This window comes from Tubulanus polymorphus, chromosome 1, assembly GCF_964204645.1.
Source record: "Tubulanus polymorphus chromosome 1, tnTubPoly1.2, whole genome shotgun sequence".
Taxonomy (NCBI): Eukaryota; Metazoa; Nemertea; class Palaeonemertea; order Tubulaniformes; family Tubulanidae; genus Tubulanus; species Tubulanus polymorphus.
The window spans coordinates 9603125-9622828 of NC_134025.1; the positions used below are offsets into that span (position 1 = coordinate 9603125).

General features: G+C 35.9%; 1 protein-coding gene across 3 annotated transcripts; it reads right to left on the reverse strand.

Annotated features, from left to right (window-relative positions):
- Positions 1-2692: 2692 nt before the first annotated feature.
- On the reverse strand, positions 2693-19174 carry LOC141909809 (nesprin-1-like). Of its 3 annotated transcripts, none has more exons than XM_074800462.1 (39): positions 18544-19174; positions 18283-18444; positions 18010-18192; positions 17672-17836; positions 17423-17590; positions 17064-17228; positions 16702-16884; positions 16033-16314; positions 15698-15904; positions 15426-15530; positions 15170-15316; positions 14889-15059; positions 14620-14780; positions 14014-14086; positions 13600-13926; positions 13175-13516; positions 12942-13085; positions 12524-12712; positions 12297-12430; positions 12008-12200; positions 11298-11927; positions 10875-11201; positions 10449-10769; positions 10042-10356; positions 9735-9901; positions 9482-9644; positions 9123-9310; positions 8802-8952; positions 8347-8667; positions 8018-8263; positions 7605-7716; positions 7318-7523; positions 7081-7195; positions 6787-6992; positions 6373-6702; positions 6040-6252; positions 5754-5852; positions 5331-5410; positions 2693-3915 (listed from the first exon to the last, which is right to left on the reverse strand). In XM_074800462.1, exons 1-39 carry the CDS (start codon positions 18775-18777, stop codon positions 3696-3698), a joined length of 8145 nt encoding a protein of 2714 aa, XP_074656563.1. In that variant the 5' UTR covers positions 18778-19174; the 3' UTR covers positions 2693-3695. The 3 variants fall into 3 exon arrangements, with proteins under 3 accessions (XP_074656563.1, XP_074656556.1, XP_074656547.1); XM_074800455.1 differs by having other exon boundaries at positions 7605-7713; positions 14014-14176; positions 14311-14780; XM_074800446.1 differs by having other exon boundaries at positions 14014-14176; positions 14311-14780.
- Between the last annotated feature and the right edge of the window lie 530 nt (positions 19175-19704).

Below are 19704 nucleotides of genomic sequence, written 5' to 3' on the forward strand. Positions count from 1 at the left end.
TAAATCGATGTGCAAAACAGGTTTATGTGTACACATACAAGCTATTTGGCAAAATATTATTGATAAAGATGTAGAATGGCTCCCTGTGATTATATAATGACCTCTATTTGAACGTCGGAATGTTATATTGCATTGAATATCATGAGAAGACGTATTGTAATAGTAAATGATGTATGATTATATCAGGAGCGGCAGGCATAAATAGAAATAATAAGTAAATCGGATTATTCGGTTAAATGGCGGATGTATACACGATTTGGAAGTCTGATATAAAAGTCAGACCCTGTCATGGGGATGCTAGTGGAATGACGAAGCTATCTACGATCTGAGTAGGGCCGGCGTGAATTTCATCGGCGGCTACAAGCGGTCTATATAAAAACGTGTAAACATATAATTTTAATATTCAAATGTTTTAGAAAATATGTTCGATATTAGGGGTATGCAGGTTTCACGAGATTAGCAATTTATAATAGCATAGCTGTCATATACGGCTCCGCGTCCACTGATGGCATGTGTATAAGGTGACAATTCAATTCAATACTTTATTGATCCTTATTACATTGAAATTCCGGGATAAAATTCCCAAATTCCATAAGGTTACAAATTTTAAACTAAGAAAATACAAAATACAAGACACACGGGTAATTCATACAGAATAACATGAATAAGTTATTTAAATGACAATGTCTACTTCAACCCAGACTCAAGTCTAGGATATCGAGTGACAGCCAAACCGGGCCCCGGGACCGGGCCGGCTGGCTACACGATATGCTCGAAGTCATGATGAAGCAGACATCAGAAGAGCTCTTTCTTCAACCATGGAGGCAATGAAGTTGCAGACCAGCTTAGAGGCAAAAGTGAATCGAAGTCGGTCACAAGTTGACAATTTTTTTAAAAATTAGACCAGTCGAAGACTGTATCATCTACCCAATCGCCAAATCTCATAATTCCCCAAATTTCTTAAAACTTCGATTTCAAATTTGCAATTCCACATTAGCTTATCCCAGAAATTCTACATTTTTTCGCAGGCGTCAAATAATTTATTAAAGTTAATTTTCTTGTTCAAATTATCCGCAGACTCGCCTCTCTATGGAATACCTCAAGGGCCATACGACTTACGAGTTACGTTTTACGAGTTACGTTTTACGAGTTACGATTTACGTTTTACGAGTTACTTATACATTTCCTTGAATATTCGTTACGACTTCCGTTTTATGAGTTACGAATTACAACGTAAATACGTTTTACGAATTACGAGTTACGATTTACGAGTTAAGTGTTGGAGTTTCGGTTCGCAAGAGTTCAAGGACAGTGGCCACGTGGTAGGCATTTCACTGTGTGGGTGTAATTATTAGACGAATAACTGTAACGATGATGGATGGCTGTATGCAGCCCAGTGTTTTCAAAAAATAAATACATTTTTTTCTAAATTGATGAATCTTGTTCTAATTATCAAAATCATTTCCAGCTAAGATCTATTGAAATATTGTCTATTAAAATCATCGTGCACGTAACGGGGCAGTCATCAGTCAGTGTGAAATGTATTGTCAGCATTTATAGATTTTGAGAAGGTTCGCACAGCAGATGGCCAACGCGCAGATTTTCTGCCCTGTAATAGACCACTGCAGTCGAGATTGATTCACTATGTACAATAAAATACTCTTATTATGCTGTTTGAAATGACAATTCGACTTCATTTTGAAACCCGTTCTTTGAATTACGCGCTTCGGATATCCGAAGCCAAGTGAAAAACGTGTAATTCGTAAAACGTAAGTCGTAAATCGTAAGTCGTAACGTATTGTAGGAAATGTATTAGTAACTCGTAAAACGTAAATCGTAACTCGTAAAACGTAACTCGTAAAACGTAACTCGTATGGCCCTTGAGGTATTCCATACCTCTCCCGTACCTGTACATATTTATAGATGTCAAACTGTATTCTGGTTCTCTCGTTTTTCCGAACCTAGTCATGGACGGATCACGTGCCGAAAAACACCACTTTCCCACAGGCACAGGCTTTACGAAATGTGATACTGTTCAAGAAGCGCGCAAAATATTTATGTCGAAAAAGCCACCGGTGTTGAATGTGCAAATAAGAATCAATAACCGGTACTGATGGGTTTGCGATGATTTATCAATATCAATTTATTATCCGGATGATTATTGAGGATGATATTTAGATTTTGAGCTCTTTGTAATTTCAACTAAAGTAATTAATTACTCAGTCGGGTGTTGGCTAACAAAATGATTTATGCTGCGGAATCTTATAAACGATTGAGTTCATAGATACGTATGGAATTATTTCAACGCAATCAGTAAATATGAAAAATAATGTTTATATATATATATATATATATATATATATATATATATATATATATATATATATATATATATATATATATATATATATATATATATATATATATATATATATATATATATATATATATATATATATATATATATATATATATATATATATATATATATATATATATATATATATATATATATAAACGCTTGATATAAGCGCTTGATGGAAAATATTCAACGCTAGCTGTGGTATCTAAGATACTTTGATATTGGTCCTCGTGAGTCTTTAACGAATCAAACAAAATCTACAAGTTAATTTTCTATTCTGAAATAATTTATTTTAAACAACCAACAGGATGGAAATACAAGTACGATACACGATCGAAGGTGATAAATACACCCAAACGGAATTTGTACAACAATTTAAGCACATTATAACACATTAACTTATAATATATAGACACCAAAGAAAACAACTTGTAAATCAACCTAAACATCTTATTGAAAAATGTCCACAAAAACTCTACATTATCATCATAGTTATCAATACGTATCGAGTACAAGTATATTTTATACAATCAAATATATCGGGTAGTACATTGTATAATACAGAATAACGCTTAACATTTAAACAGTGATTATGAACGATGGAAAATGAAAATTTATTGCCTTGTAAATTCATTCAATTTAAGGACAAAAAAATACGAGATTCTATTCTTCTACAGCAACCGATACAAACAGTCTTCATCTGCCAGCAGAAAAATTGGCTCGGCCTTAATCAATATACAAGAGGATTTGGCACACTTGTAGCAGCCATAGTTAGCAATATACCATGGTTGGTTATAATTTTATGATGCAGCATAATATGTACACATACATTTAATTAAAATTTTTTCACACTATACAGGTACATACAAAACAGATATACCGGTTTTGTGTGGCTGGAAACTTTCATCATCTGCACAACAGTTAATAGACAGAATTTCAACAAATGCTTTGCCAGTTTAATCAGCCTGATCGAATGGTGTCTTAGTTCAAGGAGTGGCTTTTTTTACAGAAAACAATGTTAATCCCATGTCAAAAAACAACCACGAATTTTTACCTCATCCTATGTTTGAATTTTCAAGCTTATGAGCTAAGTGAATTTCTTAACTTTTCAAGACTCATGCACCCCCTCCCCACCTCATAGGTAGGTAACATATCAGAGGTTCACATTTATTATAATTTACTCTTTGATGGTTATGAATACTTATATTGAAATTCCTTTTTCCTTTCCCTGAGATGCCTAACAACATTTTGATTTGATACAATTGTGTAAATATCCACGGGAATCTTTAAAATGTCCAAATAAGAATTATGCGATACAGTGCAGAATGAGAACTCAAAACGGTGGAGGACCATCTGGCCAGTCTAGCATTGGGTCAAACGACCGTTGAAAATTGTTCATTAACATACAACTGTAATCTTGTTCTGACATCGGGACAAGGCATGCGACTCCTAAGAGAAGCAACATCAGCATTTGTAGTGGCACGGCAGTACGGAATACACGCGACAACAATGGCACTTCCGATTGGTCGATGTCATCAGTGAACGCCATTGGACTGAAAAATAGTAGAAAATGTTGTCTAGAATTTGAATATTTTTTCAATTTACCATTGAATATACAGTACTTCTTTATTGATCATAATGTTGGCTACCTCTCAACCCATTTAATATAAGAAAACAAGACAGAGCAAAACTGAATGTTCCAGAATATAATTTCGATGCATCAATATAAGCATCATAAAACAATTGAGACAACAGCATTAACAGTTGCTATCTTTGGCGCATGAAGCAGGTTGATATTTGCAGTTACAGGGAAAATAAGAAGGATGCATGTGATTTCTACAAGCACTCACACCAAATATAGTACTTAGGCTAGCTAGGCTCAGCATCTCAAACAGTCGTGATTGGAATTGAAACAGCCAAAAAACTGGAGGCTGAGAATCTCACATTGTTCATCGCTTTTGATTGACATGTCGAGCCCTGCTAAAAGTAAGATGAACTTCTAGCATTTTATAGAATCACTTATTGCCAAGTTCTTGCTTCACATAGATGTATGAATATGATGCATGTACAAAGTGAAAATCTTGTCATGTACACTGCCAACTAGGAGCTATCATTCTGTCAAAATGATGATTCCAGGTGATGCCGATGAAAACTTATTTTCTGATTGAAAATCGTGGAATGGATTAATCAAATCTTATTTTTTCATCAACTCTGGAGATTATTTTGAAACGTATGATAATCAGAAGCATAGAAGCTATATGTATCAGGACAAGCTATAAAGTGTACATGTGTGTAGATAAGAGAAAAGAATATTTTTCATAATGCAATCATTCACAAAAAATGATTGCCCTATGATAATTAGATGGTCTGGTCCCCCAAAATATGAGGATTGGATTAGTTCTTCATTAGAATAAATCCCTGATGGTGATGTGGTCTTTTCTATAGATATGGCAGTTCAACATATACATGTACTACGCACTATATTGCCACCTTTTCTCAGTATTCATTCTTATGAATTATATCTTCACAGAAAAAATCAGAAATCTAGTGAGTGATGTTGGGCTCATATGGAAAGCCAATAGCATGTGTAGTTAATTTCAATTCATTCATTTAAGTCCGCAGAACTGTATATAAAATCCTATACTTGGGATGACCATTTACATGCAGCACAGTTGATGCTTTGAAAATATATTTTTCATGCCATTTGTAAACGTAATAGATGGATGAATAATACAGAAGATGTTCCAAATAATAATGTCTATTGACTTAGGAACTAGACTCTACAAAACGCCACTAAACAAAACTGTACCAGTGAAAAATATTTCTTGAAAAAATTACAAATATCAAAAAATATTATACTTTTTCAGAGCATCAAGTTATTGCATAATATGCACAAGCAATACGATATAGTGGTATATGTATATATGTATGTATGTACAGACAAAGCACACAGAAAAGGATTCAATACTTGTCAACTGCTGGAACTCCAGTAGAACCAGTAAATGATCGACTGACTACAGAATATGGTCGATTCCTCAAACGAAGAAGCTAGGTAACAAAAGAATTCAGATGAATAAAATATTCGGACATAGCTGCAGTAATGAATGTGACGTGAAAGGATACATTTTCTAGATATTGAAAAGTGACCCATTACTAGACATTACAGTTAATCCGACACTAGGTCCTGATAATGAGGATCAAGGATTGGAAATATTACTCTTTACATGTAGTTAATTTATCTAATTCAAACACTCAATTACACACTCAATAAGTTATAAAATATTTGTAACATTTAAGGTAACCATTGCCTTCAATTCAACTGATAATAATCTATATTATACCGCTATCAACACAGTTTAATTCAACATGAAACATAGTATTCATTCATTACCTGTGGAGATGGAAATTTATGAATTTCAAGTCTTGCAGTAGGACTCATACTTCCACATACAGTTTCGACACTCGAGGTAGGATGGAGACTAGAATGTTTCTGCAATGAGAAAAGACTTTCGTATCTATAATCCACAGCAAGGATGAAAATATTAGAAGGTAATGTTTAAAGAATGGTGTTATATATATATATGCAATCAATTGAATGAACTCTTAGGTCTAGTCACAAGGCTACCACTGATATGAAAAATATATCTTTCATTTCGGTTTGCATGAGAGCAACTTACTGCTATTAGTTGTTCAGTGTTAATAACTTTGCCTAATTTAGCTATTTGAGTTTTGCAGATTTGCAGTAACATTTTGATGCGATTGACAATCACACGCAGTTTTTCCTTCGCACTCAGCGCATCTTCTGAATCAGTGTTCACAAGCAGTTGATCAGCAGTATCTTTCAGCGAGAACACACGGGGCTGGGATGATTCAAGTTCCCGCTTATAGTCCTGAAAAAGTAGCAATAGTTGAATTTATCGATTGCAGATCATGCCAAACGATACATTTATCTCAGTAAATATGTCATCCAATGCAAGTAGTCTAAATCTTGGACCTAGTGAAGTACTTACTAAGAAAACCATGCATGTACTTTTCAGCTTTTCATGGTCATCATCCAAATTTATACGTTCATGAATTCGTATTTCATTCTCAACAGTTTCCAACCAGCGTAGTAGGTCATGCGTGGTTTGGTGGAACTCGTGGCTCTGCATAAGTGCCACCTGCAATTCCTTTTGCCACTGCGCTGCTTTGGCACAAATACGCTCCCAACGCAGGTTCATCTGGTGCAAAGTCTCCTTCAACTGTATGACATCATTGCTGTTGCTTTTCAAGAACTTTTTGCTGCACAGATTCAGAGACAGAACAATAGCTTTCTTACTGTCTAGTACCATGAGGAAATCCTAAAAATACAAGATCAATAGTTATCATCAATAGTTAATCTTTATCAATCACTATATAATGAATAAAACCAATTAGAAACTTACTCTATGATTTTTGATAGCCGTCTCTAATTTTGAGATGTCTGACAATACATTGATTTGTGTTTTCTGGATATCTTCTGCTTCATTTAGCCAAACCAATACTGATTGTTGGTCAAACTTGAACTGGTTCCACTGTTGCTGTGATTGTGATAATCGAGCATCTTTCTCAGATGCTTGCACCTCTAAAAGCTCCCATCTATGGACAACACCTGAATGGTTAATAGAACAAAATTGAACTATATACGCAAAACATGTTTATGCTCCCAAAAATATCAATTACACTATAATTTAAGCTACCTTGTACAACAGAGTCTCCGCCAATAGCTTCCGACAGCCCAGATTCCTGTCTAATATGTTGTTCAATCAATTTTATCTGATCAATATCAGCATGACATCCAGACAAAAGCTTGCTCTGAAGGAGAATAAAATATTCTCAAAATCAACTAAATTCTCTTTTCTTATACAATGTACATCTACATTGTAAGTATCTGCCTCAACTGTGGATTTTATAAATAGTTTATTTTTTCTACTTACATAACCCGTCTGTTCCATATTCTCTATATCAGGACCCACAGGTGTTGGTGCTCGTATGATTGTTTCAGAAGAGGCAAGTTTCTGGCGTATTTTCTGAATCATATCTTCTAGCTCAACAAGATAATCCTCGACTTTGGCCATCTTGTTTTGAAGTTTCGAAGCTTGTTCACGGGCAGGGTGGCGCCTTCCTAGTTTAGGTAAATTGTCTGGAAGAACATTGAAGTTTACTGAATGATTGCAACAAAATATTCCTAACTATACATAATAAGTATTATGAGAAATACTACCTGAATAAGATTTTGAAGCTTGGCTTTTCTTAGGTGAATTAGATGCATCATCTACTGGCAATTTGTATGTAACATGAACTGGACTTACATCAGCGGATGCTGTTAAGTACTGCTGCAGTTAGAAAGGGAGTAAAGTATTTTAACAACAACCCGGATATTCAAATAAAGGTACATATGGTTAAATATTCGAAATATTTTTACAATATTTAACTCCACGTGAAGGGAAAAAAAATAATATTTTTCAGTATTTATTCTTACAAATTTCATCTTTACAGAAAAAATCAGAAACCTAGTGAGTGAGTATAAATTATGAACACTACTCAACAGAATTGGAAATTTCTTCAAATTCTAAGACTTGTAAAACATATCAAAATCTTTCTATTTCAAGTGCTATTTGGGCACATATTGCATACAATTTCAGTATCCAAATCCATGTCGTCTTGGTGTTCTTTCACCGATGAGGACTGTTGTTTCTTTGATAATCTCATCTTGCAAGTTGTGAGTCTCTTCATAAAACTGCCAACACATTTATGAAACTCCTCCAGTAAGTCATCCACCTCTACAGCATCACTAGGCTCACACCGTTGCATTAAGTATACAGCACATTCATCCACGAAACTAATCTTACTTGACTGGCTGTTGAAATCAACTTCTAGTTCCTAAGTCAATAAACAACCATGAAATAAGCACACGATGGAATGAATTCACTTTATTTTTAGAAAAAGAATCTTTGAAGATATACCTGCAATTGCTGTAACTTTGCTTCGTGTGTTCCCTCCGAAAAATGCTCAATGTTTGTCAGCTGGATGTCCATTTCTGTCAGCCAAACTTGAAGACCTTGACTCACTTCATCGAAGTATTCTCTAGTCTTCAGTAAATGCCGCATTCGATGAACTGCTGCAGTCGAAAACTTTGACAACGCATCCCACCGTTTATTCATGTTGTAGACTGAGGTTTTGATGTCGCTACTAGTGTCAATACAACTCTCACGGGCAAGATGGCGGTACTGTTTATTGAGGAGTTCTAGTTGTGAAAGTTTGTCATACAAATCCCTTTGGAAGATCTGTAACAGAAATACCAATTTATAAAGTTGAAAGATTTTAATTCGCATTGGCCTGCGACATGAAGAAATCATAACGCCCCTGACTAGAATTCATAATTTCTTGCTAGCTATAGCGGAGAAAACTTTCAACACACCTCATAATGTCTGACTTCATCTTTTATGACGGCAAGATCTACTTGGGTTGATTTTGGAGTTTTGCTGATTTTTTCTACTTCTTTCAACCATTCTTCGAAGGTCTTTATTGTAGCAAATAGTTCCTGCCACAATTTCCATGTATCTTCAATCCTATTATTAATCAGAAATGCTCATAATAAATTCAAATTGAAATGTTAATGAAAAATACAGAGAAAGCTTTTCGTGCTGTGTACTGAAATACAAGAGGGATATTTGACATTTTCTAATCTATCTTTGAGTCAAGAGAAAGACAAAACCTTATCATCCAGTAAAAGCCTTACTTAAGCCTTCGTTTGGTTGCCTGGTCGCAAATATTATGCCATCGTTTATCAAGACTCTTCATTGCTTGCGTCAGAGCTGCTGTTTCAACGACTGTAGGACATGCATCGTTATCATGAAGCAGGACTTCGCACAAATTCAGGACCGATGATACACCATTGCTGTGCTTTTCAATATCTTTCTGAATATCCTAAATACATAATTCGTTTATTGAGCTATATTCATGAATTTGTCATCAACTGAGACATATGATTTGAAGGGATGTATGATTTGAAGTCCTTAACATTATACATAGTACAATGATGCATTTATAACTATAATTACCAGTAACAAAATTATGTCATGTTTCAAAAGTATTTACCTGTTGTTCTCTTAGCTTCCTTTCTATTTCTTTTTTGTTACCATGAAGGTACGTGATGGGGCTACTTAGCACATGTTCTATATAAGCTAACCAGGTGCGCAATTTAGCCATATTATGCTCTAATTGGTTGATTGCATGTAGCGTTTCTTGTAACTTCTTTTGTCTGAAAAATGAATGAATGAATTGATGATACGATTTCCACTTGGTTTCCCAACTCCCAAGGTTGCAGCTTGGTCTACTTCATATAACCAACCTATTGCCACCAGCATCCTCAAGTTTCTGCCATCTGCTGTTTACAATAGTGATCTTGGATTGAATATCATTCGCTCGGACTGTTCCACTCGCTGCTTTCAACTTTTGTCCCTGAGCTATAAGGTCATCTTTGTTGGACCTCATATCATCGATTTCCTCTTGGTATTCCTGCAAATCCAATCATTTCTACTTGTACACACAAGGCTTATCTCTAACGCCAACATGTACTTAAGTCAATGGATTGGATTTAAATAATTTTGATTGATATCATTGCTACTATTTCAACAAAAAGTTCATACGGATTTTACCTTCTGCAAGCGTACTATTAGGTCCTCAATATGGTATTCTTGGTTGCAGACTACTTTACGCTGCATTGTGTTCAGCCAATCTACCATTTCTTTATAACGTTCACTGAACGCTGTCCATTCATACATTTTATCTGATATATGTTGTTTCCTGTTAGCCACTTGGTTGTGGGTTTCTTGCCATTGTTTGTTGAGAAGGGAAATTCTTTGATGCAGAATAGTCAAATCTTCGGTAATAATCACTTGGGACATTTCCTTTTGCGCTTGTCCAACTTTTCCCATTTTCTCAGAGTTGGCCTCGAAAGCAGATTCCAGGTCCTGCAAGTTATATGAACATAATTTGTATTCGATGCAATATTACCATAGATATACCAGTACTAATTTCATTTAAAAACTAAAGAAATACTTACCAAACACTTTTGCATTTCCTTTTGAAGACTGTCATACTGGGATGGCAAGTCTAAAGTGATCATTGATCGCACTTCTTTCAGCCATGCAATACATTCGTCCATGTCACTGTCGCAATCATTCCACAGCTGTAATATCGCTGAAAGCTGTTCCTGATGTTCATTCAGTTTACCGATTACCTGCAACCAGCCTTGCTGAATTTTCTCAAGGCTCTCCCGCACGGTTACGGTAGCAGCATCCTCAGAACACTGAATTATGTCATTTGCCGCTTCGTGTAGATTCTCATACATGGGCTCGTGGTGAGCAATATCTTTCTCGATTATCTGTAAGAAATCGAGACCTTCTTATTTCGAACCCACTCAAAAAACATTTTGTCATTATCAAATGTGTCCTAGTATGAAATTTAAATCTAGGATAAATCTAGGTACCTTGGAATATTCATATAAACTATGTAACTCTTGCATTGGCATAACACTGAACTCAAAAGGTTTTAAACTTTCATTAGAAACGATCAGCCAATCACACAGCTTCTCGGCTAGATTTTTATACGATTGCCATCGAGATATCAACTGATCAATGATTGTTTTTCTTTGGTTGATATTATGAATGACTCGTTGCCATTTGATTTCTAGCTGATCCAGATCGTGACGAAACTTCCGACGTTCTTCAGGTAGGACATCTTTAATGATCTGTTCGCCTTCACTAAGAATTGCCTGCAAAATCTGTTGCCTGCCATAGATCTCAGAATCAAACACCTGAATTGTGTGAGAAAATCCAGTACATACAATAAAGGTAATTGAAATTAATTCATGGTAAACTTTTCGAAATAATTGCAATGACTGTAATGTTACCTGATAGATAATTTGCTGCTCCAGAAGGCTTTCGTAACTTCCAGATACATCTTGTGTTAAGGCATTCTCAGTAGTAGTAAGAAAATTCAACCATTCTTCACACTTCTGCGTGAAGTCTTGATGTTCTAACAAATTGCCCGTTAGACGCCGGTATTTCTCTGTTGCATTCCCTAACAAATGATGCCATTCTTCATCAACGTGCCTCAAGCGTTCGACCTGGCTGTCATTCAGAGATAATCGATATCCTTGTTTGTGAAGTGAATCCAATCTCGATTGGTTATTCGTAAACTGTGATAAAATCGATTTGAAGTCTTCTCGCCGTGCCTTAAGCGAATATTGATCATGAAAGTCTCCTTCATCTGCATCTATCATTTTTGCTACTTCGAGTAAAAACACTTCCACGCTTGCCAATGAGTCATAGAATTTATTTGACCGCGTCATATCGGTTTGAAGCTTTTTCGCGTGTTTACCAATGGAATGTTTCAGATTGATCACTCGTTGATTTAAGGCAGTCTCAGATGAAGTAATTCGAATTACCGTCGTGTTGTCCATATTTTTGTTCAGGCGGTCGCTCAGTTTGCCGAGATTCAACATCGACCCGTGGAATTCTTCTAAAACACTCTCCAATTCCTGTAAAATATGAATTTAACTTTGTGCTTTAGTAATCATGAATGAACTCTTAAGACAAATATGAATAAAAATAATCTTACTCTGCATGCATTAAGATTTGACGGTTTTTCATCTGCATAGGGTTTGCGTTTTAGTAACTTGGCTGTTTCAGCAGCGCGTTCATCGACCCAGTTTTTCAACTCAGTAAACTGGCTGTCATACTGGTTCCAGTGTACAAGTGTTTGGTCAAGCATGGATGCATGATGTGTAAGTCGACCAGAAACATCAGTCCACCTAATGAGATATAACATTGTTTTAAAACAATGGCAAATGTGGTCATAGCTCCCTTATAGAATTTAAAAATGCTGTCATCCCATTTATCTTACTAACCTTGTTTTGATATCAGCCTGCAAGTGCTGCATAGATAATCCGAGAACAGGATCAGAAGTTCCAATCAAATGATTAGCCAAGTTCAAGTATTCATTCAGTACGCCTTGATTCAGATCAAATTTCTCTTCTCCATCCTGACATAAATGAAAAAATTAAAAATATGAATGAACTTCTAGTTGTATAAAGCATCAATATCATTCCACATTTCATATTTGCAAGGCTTGTACCTTAATCTTAACTACAACATCTCTGAGTGTGTTCAAGTCACCAGTTATCGTGCTGTATCGATTGAGTAGGTATTCTGCCTCGGTAAGAGTTTGCATAACCTTCACTAAGGCTCTGTGATAAAACTCCCACTGACGAAGCGTGTCCTGCAGCGCATTCTGCAGTTGAATGCATTCATCCCTCACAGAATTCTGCAATGATAGAACGTTATATCAATTTCAGCTCATGCTATTTCACGATATTATTAATGAATGTTTTACATGACAGCATTAGTCGTCTGCATTGCCTGTAATGTATCATCAATTTAGTGCTGATGAATCATTGATAAGGTTTTTCAAAACTGTCATTGATTGAAGAGCTGAATTAAATGCTAACTTGTAGTGCAATTCTGCAAGAGTGAATATTGTAGGTTATATGTACCTGTAACTGTTCAATTTCTGGTATAGCGTGATCTACATGTTCAATGGGAGGGTCTTCCAACTTTTGATTTTGCTGAAGACTTCTTGAGAGATGTTTAAGTTTGCCGAGCTCTCCTGCTTTGTCTTTTAAGACCTGGTCCATCAACTAGAAGAGAGAATTTTTAACCTGATTGATAGCAAAACATTCCACCATTTTTTCGAGAAACAGAAATTAATCAAAATGAGTGAACTGACCATGCATTCTTTAAGTCCATGTTTCACGCTGACTTCATGTCCAACTTTTCTAAATTTCTTCAGACGTTCCAATTGACCTTGCAACCACTGTCTGTAGATCTTTATACCCTGATCATATTCTTCCCACTTGCTGCGAAGCATTTCATACTTTTTCAATGCCTCTGACAAATCGCTGGTCAGTTTCTGCCACTGGCTGTTCATCTGACCGAGCCTCTCATCAAGATCAATCTTATCACCGGAATCAACAGTTGGATGTTGGTTTAATTTCATCGTTGTCCGAAGAATAGTTTGGTTTACAAAATTGACAATAACTTGTCGACTAGACACGTCAATCTTGTAGCCCTACAATATTGAAATACAGTATGAAGTTTATATTTCACGAAGAAAGATTTCATACACATGTTCTGTCAAAATTCATTCCTTACTTTGTACTTTTGAACAAGAGTCTCAACCTCATTAAGACTGTTAAAATACTTTTTACTATCCTCATTAAGCACATTATTGACACTTTCAATCCAGATGAGGATCTCGGTTAAGGCCTGCCGCGACGGCAACAACTCCAATTGTGCCATCAACAAATTTTCTTCATAAACAGGGATATCAAACATTAGTCGCATCCAGCGATCTTCAAACTGTTCAATGTGATGCTGAATTCCAGGCATTGAGGATTTTTGTGAATGAAGGAGATGATTTCCAACATTCATGATTTGGGATTTCAATTCTTTTTTAAGTTCAGCTTCTTTCCGAAATTCCTACAATAGAGATACATTGTACATAATAGGAAATTCGTAAGTTTGATATTACTCATTAAACAGAATTTTCTTCATAAAACTACTCACCAAAAACTTTACAATCCGATTCCTGATCTGTTGTAGATTTTGTAATTCATCTTCGGAAAGATCAGACAACTTCTCCAGCCGTTCAGGGGCAGCTACTACCCAGTCAGAAAGTGATGCAAAATCGGTTTCAAATTTCTCCACTTGTTGTAAATAGCTCTCCAATCTAAAGAACAAACCGATATGAAAACAAAATTTGAAATTGGACAGAGCTGAACAGAGCTTGATGTTGGACACATTATCACTATCTATCCAGTTACTGAAAATCGAATTAACTTATAAAATCAGTTTTTTTCTCACCTTTTATGCTCTGCTGCACATTGATTGGTTAATGCAACCCAGCTATCCGCAAAGTCAGCTAAACTTGTCTCTAAACTGGGACAAGTCAAACACTGTAACAATTGACGCCCTTTGTCGACGATCTGGTACATGTTTGATTTCTCATCACTCAATGACTTTTGAATGTTTTTATACAAATCAATTCTTGATTTGAGCTGATCACGACTAGTGTCACCGGTATGTTTAGGTATCCCTTGTTGGCGTTGTTTCAACCAGTCGTTTATATATTTGAAGCGTTCAGCAAACTCCACCCATTGACTGACGAGCCGTTCCAGTTGTTCTCCTCGAATATTTGCCTTGTCTTGAATCTCTTTGGTCTTATCAATGAGGTTGTTATGAGTAAGCGAATGTCGCTGTTGAACATCATCATCCAGTTGTTCAACTAAACTGTTCAATGTACTACTGTGGCTTTCTAAATCGTTGAAAAACACCTGCAAACAAGAAAGGAACAATCGATGAGTAATGGACAACTGGCAAATGCAACTGCAATCAGTAGATATCAGATATTGACATTGTTTTACACTGTGAAGTGATTGTACCTTGTGAGTGTTTAGTTGCTGTTTCAAATTATCGAGATCATTGGCTGAAATTGTGTCGGCTTTTAATTTATTTTCAGCTGTTTCCAAAAATTCACCGTATTCTTCTAACATTCTCTCATACTGAGTTTTTACAGTTACTGCCTTATTCTTTTGCGACTTCTGTTCATAGGCCTACAAGAAAGACGAAGCATTTATCATTAAATGAATTCCAGGCAGTATTCTTCGAACATAGATGTAAACACAGTGCTTGTCTCTTCATTCTTTAAACTAATTGCCTATACCTTTCTCTGAAGTTGTTGCACAATTCCTCCCAACATACTCAGATCTACAGGCATTAGGAAATTAGGATCCATAACCATAAGTTCTTCACCACGATCAGTTAGCTCATTCAGAGTATCTTCAAATGTCTTAACTTCCTCTTCCAATTCCTAAATCATAAACATATTGTTCTGTTTTAGTAACTGCACCATAATTCTCATGTCGGACAAAACATTCAATATCGTATCATATTTCAAATATTTTACATATACACTATACCTGAATTTCTAATAGCTCATGTGGACTAGCAGGACTCAGCAGTGTAAATGAATCATATTTTCTAGAAGCAGATTCAAGCTGTTTCTGGAATGCCTGCAAATCATCCTATGAGAAAATGAAACATAGATGACAAAACATTAATATCTTCAATTAAGTGTTCTACAGCTAACATCCATGTGACCCCAGACTGAATCTTAAATCTTTCAATATGACGTTGAAACATTGAAGCTATAGCTATAATCATAATAATAAGTCAATAAAAGCAAATATACCTGGTAAGATTTACAAAGTTTTCTGCGCTCATTGAGAGTGACCTCTTTTCCATCTGCCTGTTTTTCTAGAGTGTTCAGACGTTCATTGAGATCAGAAATTGTCCGTTGTATTACTGCATGACTTTCGGAACCAGACAAAACTTTCATCGCTGCTTGAGTCATCATCTGGATTTCATTTTGTAAATGCTGTATCTCCTTTTGAAGCGTCTGAAAAAAAACCGAGAATGCAACTGATATATAAAGCGAATTAGCAATGAAGAAACTAAGTACGAATTATCATTCATGATCTTTAACTTGAAAACACAAGTTATTCAATATTGCTGATTTGAAATTACCTCATGATCTTTGAGCTGCTCATCAATGTTCTTGTAAAACCTTCTCCCAAAAAGTTGGACTTCCACATTATCTAACCATTCAGATATCGCAATCATTGCATCCTGATACTGCTGTTGAAACACAAGAGACTGCTGCAAACGGGTTTCGGTGTCCGTAACCTGGCCTTCCATTTTCTCCCAGCAACTGCGCAGATCGTCTAATGCTGAATTCATATTACGCATCTTATCCTCACTAACGTCTTGGCCACCGGGTTGGAATCGAGTTAAGCCACCGTTAAATTCCTACAAATCACAAATCAGTTGAGGAAATTGAATGTAATTTTCGGAATAAACAACAGACATTTGCTAATTTGATGGATCACATTAGGGTGTTTCTATTTACTAATCAAAATCATTTAACCCTTTCGCTGCAAATATGGTTGAACCATTTATTTTTGATTGGGCCTTATTCATTATGATGTTTCCTGATGTTTCTTTGATGAATATAGATAGAAATATCATTTCTGAATTCCGACCATAATCATAATGTGACAGCATAGGACATGCAATGAGCCCATTACCTGGTGCCACCAGTCGCCCAACCATCTGAACCAACTAGTGGAACCAACTTTGCCATCAGTCAGAAAAAATCAGGCTGACTGGTAATATTCTATTGAAAAATAAGTGTACCTGTTTGTTGCCTACTGTCTGTGTTCTCTTTTCAGAAAACTGTCTGGACAGTTTATGCCAATTAGTGGAGGGGTCGTTTTCAGATTCAGAATTGCCAGCTGGTTTTGATTCAAGGATCTGTGAGCCTCTTGACGACAATCGTTTCAAAAGATTTTGATGATCAGCCATGTTGCTCTCCAATTCCTATACATTCGTGTAGAAACATACATTTTTTAATTCGACTTAAAAAACGATTTTTACACAAATAACATGAACAAATAATATGCACATACAATGTATATCATGTGTTCTTTCACCATTGCAACAACAAGCTAATAAAATGTAACCAGACAAAAAGTAAAAACCCCCTATCCTAGAAATACCTTCTTCAATTTTTGTTCTTCATTTCTATTTTTGTCTGAAGATGCGGCGGCTACTTGCTGTGTTTCTAAAATCCATTTTTGTAGGTTATTCACTTCATCTTGGTATTTTTCCAGATCCCGTTGCCGCTTTTCACTTTCTTTAATAGTCTCAATTAAGAGTTTCTCCTAAATAAGCAAATACCAATAATCCAATAGTTGAAAACAAAACCACCAATGCGTGCAATAAATTTCAAGCCCCAATCTCATGAATATATGCACTACCAAAAATTCTTAAGTAATGTTCTACATTTCTTAAGTACCATAACCTTAACCTCAACCAGATAAATATTTTCCCAAAAATAAATATATTCTCTTCTTACTTTTTCATTAGCTTCGACAAACAAATTCTGAATATCCGAAGTAAGGTTGTCGAGTTGTTGTCGCATATGTTTGAATTTTTCTGGTGGCCCGAGTTCACCGATCCTGTCACAGTGAATACTGAAATCACCAAGCTTCCGTTGATGTGAAGAGAGGTACCCTTGAAGCTCCTGAAACCATCAATTTTAAGTTATGAGGTTTGTAAAGCATCTATCAATTCACTGGATGAACAACTTTAACAGGAAATTTACTTTTGTTTCTTGTAATTGCTGCTCTAATGAATCAACATCCATTGATGCCATTGGTTCACCAGCCAGTCTCACTTTGGCCTCAGTCAACTGTTCTGTCAAATCCTTTACCATATCATTGTATTGCGCTATTTCTTGTCTGTATCTATCCTGAGACTGAGACAAAACCTGTTGGAAAATTCCAGTACATGGTGTTAACTTTTTAGAATTACCCCATAACCTCTTAGATGAACTAATGATGCTTGAAAACCCCAGGAATCAATTCCAGAGGTCTAGTTCCAATCTTACTCTAAAGGATGATGAATTAAAAGATAATATCCAATAGTGCGTAAATAACTTACATTAAGTTCTATCTTCTTTTCTTCAGCAGCATCTTCGAGAGAACTCAATTTTTCTCTGAGGACAAGAAGAGTAGCATTTACGGTAGCTTGGCCTTCCTGTGTTGAATCTTGAAGCAAACCATGGCTAGCATCTTTCACATCAGCTATTTCCAGTTGAAGTTGTTCGATATCTTGGAAAATTTCCTAATAGGTAAAAAAGATTTTGTAAATCAAACAAGCACAAAAATTAATTCTATTAAGAAATCCTATAAATGAAATCAAATTAAAACCTACTTCTATTTCAAAGCTTTGTTGTTGTAGTTGTCTTACATCTGGTCGTATAGAGGTAATTCTTACTCTTGCATCTTGTAGGTCTGAGCTAACTGACTGTACTATTTGTTGGTATTTTTCTTGACGTTCCAGAGCCATTTGTAATTCCCGCTCTTTTTCACCAAGCTAGTTTAAAAGTAAATGAATTATAATATGTTTGACCATAATCAACTCCAACACCAGCAGATATCATTGACCATAAGTGATATAGATGTTTTTCATTACCTGTTGTTGCAAACTGTCCCAACATGAATTTAATTCATGGAGTTGATCTTCATCTGAATCCACCTCAGTTCTTGGACTTTTTTTTGAGATTTTATCACTCTTTACATCTCCATGTAATGGACTGACATTATCTTGGTCACGAACCTTTGCAGAATCATGTCGAATGTCTTTCGCTAAAGGCGCTTGTGCAGACTGTATTTTTGCATCCATTTGCTTTTCTGATTTTTGAGACATAGTTTCATCATTATTGACACCACCAGGTGTACTTCCACGTGTACTTAGAGATTGTTCTTGACTTATCGTGTCATCTTCAGGCTCTATATACTTTGGAATGTCATATCTCTGTATACTGTCATCTCCCCCAACAGCTTGATGTCCTGGACTTCTGTACTGGTTTTTGTCACTAACAGGTGCACTTTCTGATTTTCGAGACACAGTTTCTTCATTACTGACACCACCAGGTGTACTTTCATGTGTACTCAGAGATCTTTCTTGACTTATCGTGTCATCTTCAGGCTCTATATACTTTGGAATGTCATACCTCTGTATACTGTCATCTCCCCCAATAGCTTGATGTCCTGGACTTCTGTACTGGTTATTGTCACTAACAGGTGCACTTTGATGTCCACGTTCAAATGTTCCAGGTTCAAACTGACTGCTGGTATCATCTCCTGGTGCTACATACTTAGGGATGTCATACCTGTGACCTCTAGCTTCAGCCTTATGTCCTGGACTTTTGGTCAGCTTGCCATTCTTGGACTCAACTCTGGGATGAACGCGGACAGGAATCTTGCTATATTCTTTCTTATTGGTTCTATCATCTTGTTCTAGATACTTTGGGATGTGTTCCATTTGACTTTCAGGATTAACAGGATCTGTGTCTTTAGTTATCTCCTGCTTGCTGATATCATGGCCATTTGGATCTTGATATTCTAGTTGTTGTGTGTTCAATTGGACCTTTTCATCTCGATAACTTGGCAGATGTCGGTCAATTGGGTCTTGATCATGATAATCTTTTGAAATATCTCTTGCTTTCTCTGCAAAGTCTTTTGGTGGACTTTTAAGAACTTGGGAAGTCTCTTTTTGTACAATATTTTCAGACCAAGTTCCGGCAATGTCACTTTCACTTTGGGGATCAGTATTAAAGAGGCCTTGATCTAA